The following is a 14,997-nucleotide window of genomic DNA, read 5'->3' on the forward strand; positions in this document are numbered from 1 at the left end:
GTGTTCTTTATAAAGCAGAGATAAAAAGGGAATCGAAAGCTGTGGCAATTTTTTCAGTGCAAGGTGGCAGGAGATAAAGGTACCTGCTCTACCCTGCAGATTAGCGTAAGTGGAAGGAAGTACTGTGCCAGCCTTTCTGGCTATTTTGGATGAGGAGAGCAGTTGAAGTTTTTGGATATTACTGAAACTCCAAGGGAAAATTCAAAAACATATTAAAGCCCGTTTGCCAGGTTTATTCTCCACTTTCCTTAGATGTACCTCCTAAAAGGCATAGCTCAGAACTGGAATGACAGTTCTCATTAATCCGTGGAACAACAGACACACAGCCAGGATATTCAGGTCATGTTTCTTTCCAACGGGTTTTAGAGTGGTGCTTTAAAATTGAAGATATAAGGCATTCCAGGTGCTCCCTGAGTGTGTGGCAGCTATTTTTGTGCTGTGCAGAACAGTCATTGGAGCAGTAGTTTGAGTCTGTGATATTTAACTGTAATATTAGAAATACAGTTAAAAAAAATACCTCATTTTGAATGCTGAACGCTTGTATATAAAAGACTACTTCAAGTAACATTCCTTCTTTCTTCTCAGTTCCTGCAGAACCTTTATTGTGCAAGTTTGCAGATGGAGGACAGAAAAAGAGACAGAATCAGAATAAATATATACAGAATGGAAGAGCATGGCACAGAGAAGGCGAGGTGAGACTTGTAAGTCCTCCCTTCAAGCTTTAGTGTGGGTGTACAATAATGAATACTTATGAAAATGATAGGCACTGGGACTTCTTGGCTTGGCCCTCTGGCATATTAAGTATGCACCAGCAACTCTTACTTGACAGTTTGCAAATCTATAAAATATTTAACTGTGTCTTTTTTAAGAAGAAAAAAAAAAGGTAAAAAGTGAAAGATTAAATCCTACCTAATTAAAGCAAACAATGCAAATCTTCGAATTGGTCAGGAATATACCTGAAGTATCTCTTTCATAGTCAGAACAGAAGCTATAACTTTACATATAGGAATCCTTTCATTTATGCAACACTGAAATGGTGATGTTTTGTAAGACTTAAACAGTATACAAATGCAGTGCAGCATACTACTTTTTCTATAGGAAGGAACAATGTCACAGGGTTTTTTAAACCTTRATTTCAATATTTTGAAGTAAAGAAGTTTGCTCTGGTAAGCAAGCCTAGACACTTCATTTATATAAGACAGCAAAATTCACGTGTCTTCTAAAAAACAGCACCCCCCACTCACTTTTTACAGTTAATATATTGAAGGCAACACCCTAATATAATCATGTTCATGCCCAGCCTCTCAAACACACATGTGTTCTCAAAGCCAAATGTGTTGTGGATGCATTTTGTTCCAGTGTGAAGACATTGGAACTTGGAAACTTGTATTCTTAGTCAACATTACTGACTCTCTTTATTATGTAATTCCTTCTGTTGATTATCTTTTCCCTTACTGTAGAATAATAAACCATCTCTAGACAAATTTTCAATTAAAAGTAATATAGCTAAAGAAAGAGTTAGGAGAAATAAAATTATTTTTTTTCAACTCTTTCTTTCCACTTTTCTTTTTTTAAAGGCTGGAATGACACTTACTTATGATCCAACCACAGCTGCTTTACAAAATGGGTATGTCAAATAATGGCACACTAAAAAAGATTCTCTGCATTATGGCAGATGCATAGAACTATTATATCTCTGGCATTTAATAAATATTTCTGTATTTTCTAGATTTTATCCTTCGCCCTACAGTATTACAGCAAACAGAATGATCACTCAAACATCTATTACGCCATATATTGCTTCTCCAGTTTCCACATACCAGGTTCGTATTTAGAACTTAGTAGCTGAAGTGATTAATTGGAGCTTATGTCTATTATCAATTGCTACATCTGATTTTTTGAATTCTGTAAAAATGCTGTATTTTAACGCAGTGACCTATAAGTGTGGTATAGCGTAAACATGAAGATCTTACAGATTCCTAAAAGGGTGCTTGTTTCAGGAAGCACAGCAATTTAATGGAAAACGTGGTGTTTTGCGAAACAAGGTCTCTAATTTGTGGTGATGCCTGAGGTACTTGTAGCCAGTTCTACATGTTATGTATGATTTTTTTCCTCTTGGTAGAATGCTTCAATCAATAATGCATCTTTAAGATAACTCTTTTTTTATCTAAACCCTTCTTGAATTAACTAAATTCTATTTAAAAAAAGTCTCTCCATGATTTTTGGACTTATCTCCAYGTTATTTCAGTGCAAAAAAAGCCCAGGAATAATGCATTACATAGGTCTACTGAGAAGAATATAGAAACCTGCTTGATGTTGGAGGAGAAAACTTGAAAGAGAATTCAGAATTTAAATTACATTAGCATTCAGATTCAATATTGTATATTCAATATTAAGTGCAAGTCATTTGATGGTCTAGATATGTGTTTTTAACCTAAAAGTTACTTTATTATGGACAACCAATTAGAACATTCACAGTACACATTTTGAGTTCCCAAGGCCCAATCCAAAGCTTTCTGAGAAGGAGTCTCTCTTCTCGTTTTGATAGGCATCATGACAGGCCCCCAGTACAGGAGATTGTCAAAGAATTCAAGATGCTGAGAAATAATATTAAATGATTTTGCACGTTGGTATAAATCTCTTAGGTATGCTCAATTTGAGGTCATTGCACATTTCAGCTTATGAACAACTTGCATTTAATGCAACTGATGTAGCAATCTCAGATGTACACTATAGTAATCAGTACTTGAAACAGGCAGTTATCACAAGGTAATCTAAACAACTGGTTATTCTAGGCATTCTACTGTTTAACACATGGATAGAGTAAATATCAATGATTCAGGTTAGGTAGTAAGTAATCACAAACAATTCAATGTTGACAGTTTTTACCTCTGTGTGTCAGGGGAAGGAGAGGAGGCTTTTTGTTTTTTGGTGAGAGAAGCGCTAAGTTTCCTGCCTTCCTATGGTGAAAATCATTTGCATGTGGAAGGCAAACAGCAGCACTGGGGACTATTTAGTCAGTATTCCTTTGCAGAAATTTCCATGTACTCTCGCACTCCAGGTGAGAATAATGAAGAAGAACTTTTTAACATTAGTTTGGAGGTCTAATGATTTCTTGCATGAACAAAGTGTCATGCAGGATGTGAAATACTGTACTGTGGCGTAAAGGGCATCTGGATTAATTTTATATTAATTTTTGAGGTGACTTATGCAACAAAACATTTATTATCTGCATACAGTGCTTGAACTATCTTTTTCAGAATATGGAATCATTTTGCTTTATACATGAATATTACAAAAATTAAAGAAAATTCTTACCTGGAAAAATATTCCAGTACTGCTATTCTTTATTAAAATATAAATTATGAATTAATTCAAAGTGCAAGTAAAAGTTGGAAGCTGGTATGGAGACATGTTGCTTATGAGCATAGAATAAATTTTATGGGCTAACTAAGATATGTAGGCCACAATATTTTATGTTTCCAAAAATGTTGTTACTGGTGTTTCCGTGTATATATTACGGAACTTAAATTGTTATAGTTGGAATTATTAACAACACGATGTTTAGTGCAGCAATAATAGGAAATGAAAATCAAACTGAAATATTCTGTACTGGGGAGGGAGGAGGTTCTTGGCCGGAAAAGTTTTGCAACTTGAGCATTAGTCACATCTTCATTGCAGATCCGTTCTCATTGAAACTTGCAGCATTCTGTTATCTACACAACATGAGTGTGATTTATTTTTTCTTCTTTAAGGCATGGTATAACCTGTCCCTAGATTTATTCTTACTAACTGTAAACAAATTTAATAAAATTTTGGCTAGTGTTTGTTTCGACAATTCCTGTATACCCAAATGACAGTACTAAGCCAGTTACTATCATAGTATGAGTAGATTAGCCAAGGCTTTAGTCAGGCTGTACCAGTATTTCTGCCATTAAGCTTTTGCTTGGGGCCTGGGGAAAGGGAGGGCTCAAAGTCTTTTTCCCTTTTTTAGCATCCCATTTTGAACTCCCAGTTGCTCTTTTTCTGATTGGGGGAAAAAAAAAAAAACAACAACAAAAAAAAAAAAAACCCAAAGATTTGAAAGGCAGTACCAAAAGGAGGCAAGAAATATTTCCTTTTTGCAGAAAACACCTCACCTTGATTGTCAAGGTCTGTCTACCTGTGCTGTTCAAGGGACCCTGAGAACAACAGTGGAGGCATCTAAGAGGTTTTAAACATCTGGCAGCAGTGATGAGTCTGTTTTACATGCACAGTTTAGGTCAGGGTCCTGCCTTGTTCGATACATAGCACCTGCAGGAGATGGAGATGAAATATTTCCATCTTAGCTTTAATATTTTGTACAGCACATTTTTTCAAAGAGCTGTTACAAACTAAGATAACCATGTAACCTATTAGTGTATCTTTAAATCTTTTCATTTACCTTGTCATGTGAAGTTAGGCATCCTGCCTAACTTTAAGTACTTGGGGCTTGGGTAATCAATTTTTTGGAGAGAAAACATGCTGCCTGTGAGATGAGAAATGTTCATAAGAGGTGCTCTTCCTCCTTCTGTACTTTGGGAATAACACGTTGCAATTCTGCTGAGTCTTGTCACTGTCTTTGTAACAGGACTACAGCAAAATTGCTGTGTGTTTTTTTTTTTCTTTTGCAAATCCAGTATTTTTTTATTCTAATCACAGGAGGCAAATCATGCTATATATAACTGAGACCCTACTTATTTTTTCCCAAGGGAATTTCAAAGACATATAGGTGCCTCTCTTTTCAACAAAGCAAAAACCTGTCATTTATATCCGTTTGAACCCTTCGCATGTAGTTAATAAAGTTTCTGAGACCTGCTTTAGAAAACAGGTACTGCTGTGAAAGGTGCACGTGATATATTGTCTCCAAGTCGTGTTTCTGATGGTGCTCCTCCAGATAGATGTATGATAAAAAAAGCTTTTTATATAAATCAGTGTGGCTCCACACAGTGACCAGTTTCAATAAAAAGTGAGTAAGCAAGGAAAGGGGCTTATTAACATGATTTACTAAAATTCTACTGTATTTCAATTGGAATATTCACAAAAGGAATGATTAAAATGGAAAATAAAATGCCAATTTTGTTGTAGGTTCAGAGCCCTTCTTGGATGCAGCCTCAACCATATATAATGCAGCACCCTGTAAGTTTTTATGCTTCCTCATCATTGTTTTACTGATTGTATAAACACTTTATATATTTTAAACAGCAGGAAATAGATCAGTTCCCACCCAATTACTTCTAGAGTCTTGACAATTACATCATGATGATTAAATCAGGGATCAAAAAGAAAAGGCAAACAAAGATCGTAACCTGAACTGGGGCCTCAATTTATTTGGAAAAAAAAATAGCTGCCTTCAGGGTGTCAAGTGATGAAGACAATTAGAGTTACCAAGTCAGTAGTGAGACTTTTTTTTCTCTCTAAACCAAGAGAACTCTGCAAATACCAGTGTATTACATACTGTGTATGTAGCAGTAGCTGGAATAAATAAATAAAAAAAAAACCCTAATTTTTAGCATGGATCTAAAACAGTTCAAACTGGAAAACTTATGAAAGCCAGATGGATGTAGTGATATAAATGGCATTATGGGCACTCACTTAAGAAAACCTGTGTAACTTGTGGCTTTCACATCATGAGTAATGCTAGTCTCCCTACACTTTGACTGGGACATCTTTATATCAGACTGTCAAGTCTTCTCAACTGTGCTCATATTTTCCTTTTCATCTATTTCATTTGCCAATTGAGTACGATTATACCTGAGAGTTATTAGATTTCTTGATATGAGCATTATAAATGATGACAGGTACTTTAATATATACGTTACTACGGTTAACAAACAAGGCTGTTTCCAGATATAGAAAGGATATTGGCTTGACTTTAATTAACCTCTCCATGCAGATTATAGAATGTAAATCTTCTTGGCAGAGCATTTTCTTCATGTCCATGCAGAGAAGGTGGTACTGAACCTGAACATCCTCTCTCATACTTAATTGTTGTATTTTTGGTTTTAGTGCTAAACACAATTGATCTTAATTCTGCTATCTGTCAACACAGATTTTCATAGAAACATTTTGCAAATTATGCTGTGAAAGACACCCATAAATGTGTTATAATGCTCTATGGCATATTAGTTTCACAGATAAACATATGAGCTATTTTATATCTGAAAATAAAGATCTAGATTCCTTACTTAAGTTTAGTTTTGGCCTGTGCAAAAACTGGTGCTGTCTTACTCATTTGCTTTGCAGAGAAGGCTGCAGTCTACAGACAGGAAATTCTTTTAGTGTTTGATGTGCCTGTGACTCATTTCATCTACCCTGGTCACATGGTTGTTTTTCCAACTATACTCTGTAGTGTTTTTTTTTTTTAAAGGAATACTTATTGATTCGAAGCACCGATTTTTCAGTACACTGCAATTATTTCTGTTAGCCTCCATCAATTTTAATCAACAGTTCTGCAAGTGTAACAATATATACAATGAGTTTGGAAAAGTGTTTCTGCAGAACATGATTGGTAAAACGAGATCTGTTGATAGCCCTTCATTTTAGGTAACCCTAAAAACCTTACCAGTGTCCTTTGCATATTTAGCAACTCAAGTGTTTAAAAATTCTGTATATACTCTTAAATAGAGATAAAAAGAATGAAAGAATGAACTGTTACAAGTGTGATAGAAAGACCATCATGGCAGCTTGCATTTTGACAAAGAAAGAATTTTTTACACAATTCTGCTAACCCACCCTTCCAAAATTTGAAACCAGCCATAAGGCAGGGCAGCTCTGTCTTCTATGTGAACATTGCATATGTGCAGGTAGAATTCCCTCATCACAAATATCCATAGATAAAAAACATAAGTTTCTTCTTAAAGCCTGAGATTACAAAGCTGAAGCTAAGTGACTCTGTACCTACTAACGTGTGCAGATTTTTACTTTCAGCTAGCATCTGGTTAAAAGTGCTAAATAATAAAGTGAGGTTTTATACAGTGTTTTCAGTGGGTGCCTCTTATGAATTGTACAGCAGCTGCACATTCAATAGGAAGTCAATACACTACTTACCCACGCAGATGAGTGTGCACAGTTTGGTAATGGGGTTGAATGCCTAAGACTAGTAGTGTTCTGAATCAATGCCTTGGATTAAGGAGAATTCTTGTGGTATATCCCCTTGGAAGGAAAGCCCGTATTTAAACTCTCAAATCACAAGTGTAATTAAAGTCTGAATGTTGCCCAAACTTTTCTTCCTTCCTCTCTCCTAACAGGGTGCTGTACTGACTCCCTCCATGGACCATACCATGTCACTACAGCCTGCATCAATGATAAGCCCTCTGACACAGCAGATGAGTCACCTTTCATTAGGCAGTACTGGAACAGTATGTAGCAATTTAATACAAAATAGAACTTACACAAATGGAAAATATTGCATGTAGATCACAGTATGTATGTACAGTTTATATGTAAAGTTTATGTGCAAGTCTTAAGTAGTGTCTCCATATATGAATCGAATAACTATTCACTGGTTTTTATTCAATATATAAACAGATTAGAAATGGGAAAGCAACAGTGAATAAAATAGATCAAAGCAAATGAAATGAACCCAGGAAGTAACCCTGTAACTGGCCTGAAAAGGAAACAATAGTTGTGTTTACTCTTCAGGAGATCAGAGTTGCTGAGAGTTAATGTCTACCACCATAATGTGGTAGAACAGAAACTAGACCAGAAAAACAACTGTAGGCTAGCTTCTGAACTGAAAGAGCCTTCCTTTCTGAGCAGATAGTATTTTTTTAAACAGAAAAATTGGAATTAGCAGAAGAAAAAAATCCTTCACTTTATGTTCGAAAGCCTTATTTGTGTTCTTTGATAACACTATAGTGAAACGTATCCCACTTCTCTGAAAAAGCTTTGATTTCAGAGAGAAAAGGCTTATTTATGTGTTTATTGCTTTAGGGAAACATTTGATATCCGTTAAAAATATTACGGCGAATTCTTAAGTATTTTGAATATGGTTTAGTTTACACTGAGCTTTAACTCAACTTAATGAACTATCTATCTTTTTAGTACATGCCAGCCACAACAGCTATGCAAGGAGCTTACATACCCCAGTACACACATGTTCAGACAGCAGCGGTTCCTGTTGAGGTCAGTATATTTTATAAAAGACAGGAGTAAGAGTCATGATTATGATACCGGAGGGGTGAAGGGGGGAGGTTGCTAGGAAAAGGATCAGTAAAAGCCTAACACCGCATCTGACCTGTGAATGCAGTGCGTATTAAAACCGTAACAGTGTCATTATTCTCAGCTGAAATGACTAGTTTTATACCAAAAATGACATACATTTGTAGCAGCTAGGTCCTCCATGTAAGTACAGTTCAGACCAGCTTTGCATTTTGTTATATGTAACTTCCAATAGAAACAATAACAGGATGAACTGTAGTTTTAGTCTTTTGTTTAGTTTTCCTGTGGACAAACTTTTCCAGTAACAGACTATGATTGTAACTCTTTGGAAAGAATCCTGATTTTATGCTGGGGTCTCAGGATACTATGCCTGTTTCCTAATAGGCCCCTCTAGAAGTCCATCTAGAGAGCCTAACTAAATGCTAAACAGCAGTGTGTTTACTGTTTGCACTTATCTTATACCTTTTATTGATCCGTACTCCTTTAACAGAGGAGTTGGATAAGGCATGCTGCAGCCCTTTCATTCAGAGTGAGTGCTAGACTATCTCTGCCATTGCCCATAAATAATGTTATACATTTTAAAGTCTATTTGCACAGAAATGCCAGAACTTGTTTGGTTCATATTATGCATCTCCCCATGTGAGTCAGAAAACTTGCAGGAGTTAACTGATTGTACTGTCCTTCATAGCACTATCAGCTGAATTAATTTCCTGCCTTCTGGGGGTTCACATGCAAAGTCCCAACTAAAATTCACTATGTAGTGTAACACCAGTCTCACCACAATACATCAAAGGAGCTGAAGAAATAGAAAGTATTTTTGATCATTCTGTTTCTGTATTTGCTTAAATACAATTCAATGCGAAGCTGACAACTCAAATCTGGAATACCTCACCTGACAAATCTTAGAAAGGGTTTAGATTTGAAAACTATTAGTCACATGAATCACCTGGAAACACAGGTTGCAGATAATGTTCCCTGACTTTATATCTCAAGTCTTTTTTTCCTTTTCATTGCAGGAAGCCAGTGGTCAACAGCAGGTTACAGTGGAGACATCCAGTGACCATTCTCCATACACATATCAGCAAAATAAGTAACTGTGAGGTAGGGGCTGGTTCCATTATGTGAAAGATGTGAATTTAAAGACATTTTATTTCATAATTTACAGTAGTCTATATTGAAATATGTTTTTTATATCACATAAATAACATTGATACTATTTGGAGCCAGACACTGAAGTTAATTTGAATTTGGCTAGAGTTGGAAGTCAGGAAAAAGAATCAAATGTTCCAGAAGTGAGTTAATGAATTACTAGTAATAATGTTTTAATAATTGCTCTACAGCATAACTGAATTATGACCTATTTTAATTTGTCGTATGCAAGAATAAAAGTGAATTAGTGTAAAAAAGCTATTATCACAAAGCTAAAGGGAATTATATTTATATATATTAATATCCTGTGGTTCTATGGAATATGTAAGGTCTGGAAGCACTTTGCCATTGATCTTGAGACTAGGAAGGGAGGTGATCTGGTAGAAATCCTTGCTGAACTTTTCTCCTGAAGACTGCCTTGCTCATTCTTTATTCTAGGGAGCAGCAGTTTGGTGCAGAACTTTGTCAGTTTTTAATCCGAGTCCCACGTTGGATCTGATTCGAGACTTATTTATTTACTTGCCTACTGCAAGTTTCCTGTCTGTCAGCATGGCCTTTCCTCACTAGGCATTCATTAGTTTTACCACAGCTCTGTCCATTTTGCTTTCTGTTGATTGCCAATCTGAAAATATTGTTCATGCTAACCATTTCATTCTCTGTCCTCCATGTTTTAAAATTTTGGAATTTAGTTCTTCTCTAACTCGATCTTTTTCTGGGTACTTTGTTACCCAGGCAACTTGACTATGTAAATTTTTATCAACTTTTATAAGACACCATATTGAAAAATTCCATTCAGATGCAATGCTGTGCTTTCCCTGCTGCATAGAGGCCTTCGCAGAAGTGTTTTCCTACAGTTCCCATGGCATGCATTTATTAGATATTCAAAAATCATAAGCAGTTATGTGCTAGGAATTTCTATTTGCATAGTTCTCTCCCTAAAATGCATAGATCTAACAACACACACATTTTGCTATTACCTTTGGTTTTGCAGGTCAAGTGTGTTATTTGACAACCTTGCTGTCATCCCCAGTATTGAGATAAGGATGGCTGATGTCAACTGCTTTTCAGGAAATCATTTGCTTTGCCTTACGTCTTTTCTGTGGGCATGTAAAACCTGCTTACAAGCAGTGATGTGGTAGATGGGGATGTAGAATCCTGCACATCTTCTCCATGTCCTGCCTCTACCAGCGAGTCAGGATCTTCCCATTAGTTTGGGGCCAGGCAGAAGGAGCAGCATTTGGTCTCCTGAAAGGAAAAAATGTGTTGCCATCGGAGACTCATTTTATAAACCTACTCTCTGTAGCATACTGAACTCTATGAGCACCTCTGTGCTCTTGTTGTAAGCCAGTCCTCTATGTATTTTACCCTTTGGAGAAGCACTGTTAACCTATATTTATACGCAGTAGGAGCCAGTGTGTTCTATATAAGCAATGACTATAGCAGTGGGAAAGGGCATGTGGGGAAGGTTAATATTACTCAACTGATTTCAGCCTCAGAGTATGGTGTTTGGTATTTTTGTCCCTAGAACATGTTGGTACTTGCCATTTTTAAGACAGGTGAAGGGCAGGAAATTGGCAAGCGGTTATTCCTTGCCCTAAATGCAGGGCATGCTGCAGTCTCCCAATTGTTATGGCTTTGTTACTATTGTCAAATTGAAATTTCTAAATGCACATGCAGCTCTTTGGAGAATGTCCTATTAAAAGTCAGTGTCTGTGTTGCCATAAATAAGTGGTAAATGACAGCTACCACATTTGCACAATTTGATGCAGTCAATCAGAAAAACATACTGAGTCTTTCCTTTAACAGATCAATCCATTTAATAACCTTATAGCTTCTTCCAAAATGTTACTAATATGTGAAAATAGTCAGAGGGATTTTAAAAAGCACTGTTATAATTGTACGTGCCATAGCACCTAGAATAACAGGTGTTAACAGGAACAATAATAATGTATAAACTTGAAAATAACATACTTTGTCTTGCCTTCAGAAATTCAAAAATTGACTTTTTTCATTAGTTGAGTACTTTTTTAAGGCCATATGGCAATATAAGCCCCATCTATTTGCTTCTGCTTTGCCATATAGTAAATTGGAAAGTCTTCCTTCAAATTTAATGAGCCCTGGATTGCTGTTAAATATCAACTATCACAAAGGCACACTGGCTATCTTTGCACTGGCTGTCATAACTTGCACACAGGCTGCCTAGGACTGCACCAAAACAAAAATGTGTGCCTTTTCCAGCCTTGAAGGGGCAACAGGACTAAGCTCACACACTCAGCTACTTCTGGTCAATCAAAAGAAAACAACAATTACAAAACAACAAAGAAGGAAATGGCTTTGAATGCCATGAAGTGGGAATTCTGCATGCTGACCATGTATTAGAGATAAAGGGGAAAAATACAATAGAAGACTATTCTGGCAGAGAGCCTTATCCTGGGAAGTGCCACCTGTGTTTACTTCTCAGATTTGTACTTASATTCACTTACTCTTCTCACAACTGTCTAAAATAGGAAATTATTTAGTTTCTAGACAGCTACATTAGAAAAATGAATGAGATTGTAACCCTATTCTAGCTCTGACCTTTTTATGTTACAGATGTCCAGTGTTGACCTGGCCTGGAGAAAGGTGCAAAGGCTGAAACAATCATGGATTTTACTGATCAATTGTGCTTTAGGAATTATTGACAGTTTTGCACAGGTTCTTGAAAATGTTATTTATAATGAAATCAACTAAAACTATTTTTGCTATAAGTTCTATAAGGTGCATAAAAAAACCTTAAATTCATCTAGTAGCTGTTCCCATGAACAGGTTTATTTTAGTAAAAAATAAAAAAAATTTTTATCAAGTGTTACGACGCAAAAAAAGAAAATTCAAATTTCTGGGTATGCACAGATGACCACGAAGACTTATTCACGTGCATGACAGAATTTGTGTTTTGGTTTATTTTTATTTTGTTTGTTTCTTTTTTTTTAATTGTATGAAATGGATTTTCTGAAGTTTAAAATAGTAAAACATCTAAGACGATGTTCTGTGCTTGCAGTGTGTGAGTGTTGCTTTAGTGCAGTGTTGCAGTTATAGTGTCTGGTCTTTTAGCTTTCTGTTTTTCTTTTAATGTAGTGTGAAGTGTCTTATCCTTTTCTATGAATTCCAATTTGCCTTAAATCTTTCAATGCTGTAGCTGTTTCAGTAAGTAGTCCAAACTAATGGTGTAGAATGCTTTGACCAAATGAGCTGGTCTATTATGCCTTGTAAAACAGCAGCATAGGGCTTTTAAAGGTAGTCAATAAAAATTGCTGAAAATTTGGCTTTTTTAATGTGTAGTAAGTGTTTTTAATGATTTTTTCACATAATATGTAAGGTAGTGAAATGCAGGAGGGGAAAAATGTTTTGTGTGAAACACATTTTCTGACTGGGGAAATTTTAATAGGATAAATTGTTTGTAAGGCCATATGCCAATAGTTCCCTCTGGTAGTTTGAATGATTTAGGAACTCTGCTGTATGATGCAATGTAAAATCTTTTTTTGCCTTTTTTTCAGAAACTAACTTGATGTTCTAGTTTTAGCCTAGGTAGAATAGGGAGTTTGGGGTGGGGATATCACCGAATGTTTTTGTCCTTCCTTTATACTAATGATAGTGCTTTAGAATGAGGATTGTGCTGAGACTTAGCAAACAGAAAAGTTGCTATTACAGCAAAATGGCAAAAGCTAAAGGACTCGTTTTCAAACATAAGCTGAGATATAAGTAGAAGCATGATTGATTGGGTACTAGCTCTCTATAGTAGGTAAATAAAAATAAAAAGACTTGGCACTTTTAAAAGGTAACTTTACCAAAGAACAAAGAGCCAGTAACCAATAATTCTGATTTGTCTCAGCATTACGTCTTCTGTACTCTTTATTTTTGCCGGACCAGTTTGCGGTTAGGAGAATGTGCCTTTTTTGTACATTTGCATTTAGGTTTTATAATTTTAATTGATGTATGGACACAAAAGCATGAAGGAAGACTTGGATCCAAGCAGTGCCACACTTTACATCATCACTACAAGTGTTAAGTGTAAAGAAAACCAGTTTTGAAACTATGAAATTCCTGATTCATAAATACACAGTTATTTGTACTTCATATATTAGATAATTCACTGCTACTAAAGCTCTTTATTACAATTGCATATGTTTTAAATCAAATGATAAATTAAGTTGTCTTCCAAAACTGTGTACTTCTCTGGTCAGCTGTATATGATCAGTTATCTACCTCAAAGTTTATTTCCTTTTGTATTGGGACAGGTTGCTGGCCCTCCCTGTTTCCACAGACCAAATCATCCTAGCTCGGGAGCTAGGGCTAAGCAGTTGTTTCTTTCAAGTATTTTTTAGTTTTTAAATTTTGTGTGAGTATTGGAGTATAGATGTCGGTGACATTTCATAGTTTCAAAAGTAAATTGCTGCTCTGAGAAGTGTAGATTCTAGTGAAATACATAGTCATAAGAGATGTGTTTTTGTTTTTTCTTTTTTTAAAAAGTTGTGGTATTATTGGTTCTATGCTCCCTGGAATATTACTGCTTTGTAAAAGTCCAGACTTCCTGCAGCACCTTTCCTGTATCTGGTGAATTTCCAAGCCTAGATCTCTCACTACTTGATATTTCTGCGTTCGTTAAAACTGCAGTATGATAGCTGTGTTAGAGGGAGGGAAGAGCTGCTGCCAGAAATGTCTGAACTAAGTGCCATACTCATTGTCTGGGTAAGATTTGGGAAATTTAACCTCTGTACATAAAGAAATAATCAGTTACTTAAACATCACATAGTAGACAGCCATTAAATTATAAAAAATTAATTTATGAAGAAAGACCTTTTGTACAGATTGAAAAAAAAAAGATTTTCATAGAGATATCTATATGATCAAGAGAGTTAATTTTTTATTTTTGTTTTACTAGTGCCACAAACTTGCCAGTGGTAACTTATTTGTCCGGTTCAAGATAACTCTGTAGTTTTGTTTCCTAGGACTTGTTGTTAAACGCCAAAAGACATTTTTGAACTGTAAATTTGATTAGATTGTTAGCTTTTTTCTGTTTTATTTCTTTGAAAACTTTTGAATAAAAAAGATCCAAAAAAATGAAAATGCACTGTCTTTTTTCTTCAATTATTCCTTCATTGGAGAAAGCCCCAAACAGGTTATGACAAAACTTTCAGGTTTATTTTAAAGTGCTCAGAGCTGCTTTCTACATTACAGTCTGAGTTTTTCCCCCCTTCTGTCTTTCACTAAAATCAAATTTTAACTCTTTCAAACCACAGTACAAGTTACTTAATCTTTCATACAAAGCAGAAGAGTTATGCAAAGAATAGCATCAAATATATCCGATTTGAATGCAAAATCTCTAGTCTTACTTACATCAGCCCACACTGACAGCTGCTAATAACCAGGCCAGCACATTATAGTTGTAAATGCAGGCTCAGTTTTCTAGAAATAAAGGGGGAGATGCAGGGTCATTTTGGTAATTACTAGCATTGAAGAGGTGCGTAAAAGTGCTTTAGTCTTCCTAACTGTAGTGAAATACCCAGCACTGAAGAGCAAAAGCCATACTTCAGTGGAATTATYTGTAGCATTCACCTTCCAGCTGCAATCTTTACACACCTTGATTCTCTAAAGATAATCTGCTCTGATTTTATTATCCTCTTGGCAAGA

General features: G+C 35.7%; 1 protein-coding gene across 5 annotated transcripts in view; it reads left to right on the top strand.

Moving 5' to 3' along the window:
* Nucleotides 1-12,639, top strand: part of RBMS1 (RNA binding motif single stranded interacting protein 1) — a 149,036-nt gene extending 136,397 nt beyond the window's left edge. For 3 of the 5 annotated variants that reach the window (XM_085325882.1, XM_085325886.1, XM_085325885.1), the window contains exons 7-14: nucleotides 586-701; nucleotides 1,578-1,627; nucleotides 1,730-1,823; nucleotides 5,107-5,157; nucleotides 7,269-7,379; nucleotides 8,065-8,145; nucleotides 9,198-9,282; nucleotides 11,923-12,639. In XM_085325882.1, the coding sequence (XP_085182008.1) occupies nucleotides 586-701; nucleotides 1,578-1,627; nucleotides 1,730-1,823; nucleotides 5,107-5,157; nucleotides 7,269-7,379; nucleotides 8,065-8,145; nucleotides 9,198-9,275 (581 nt within the window). In that variant the 3' untranslated portion in view covers nucleotides 9,276-9,282; nucleotides 11,923-12,639. Of the gene's footprint in view, nucleotides 1-585; nucleotides 702-1,577; nucleotides 1,628-1,729; nucleotides 1,824-5,106; nucleotides 5,158-7,268; nucleotides 7,380-8,064; nucleotides 8,146-9,197; nucleotides 9,283-11,900 lie in introns of all 5 variants that reach the window. The other 2 variants (XM_085325883.1, XM_085325884.1) reach the window with 2 other exon arrangements.
* The last annotated feature ends 2,358 nt before the right edge of the window (nucleotides 12,640-14,997 follow it).

The sequence above is a fragment of the Rhea americana genome, unplaced genomic scaffold, assembly GCF_003343005.1.
Source record: "Rhea americana isolate MKP2758 unplaced genomic scaffold, rheAme1 scaffold_124, whole genome shotgun sequence".
In the NCBI taxonomy this organism is placed as follows: Eukaryota; Metazoa; Chordata; class Aves; order Rheiformes; family Rheidae; genus Rhea; species Rhea americana.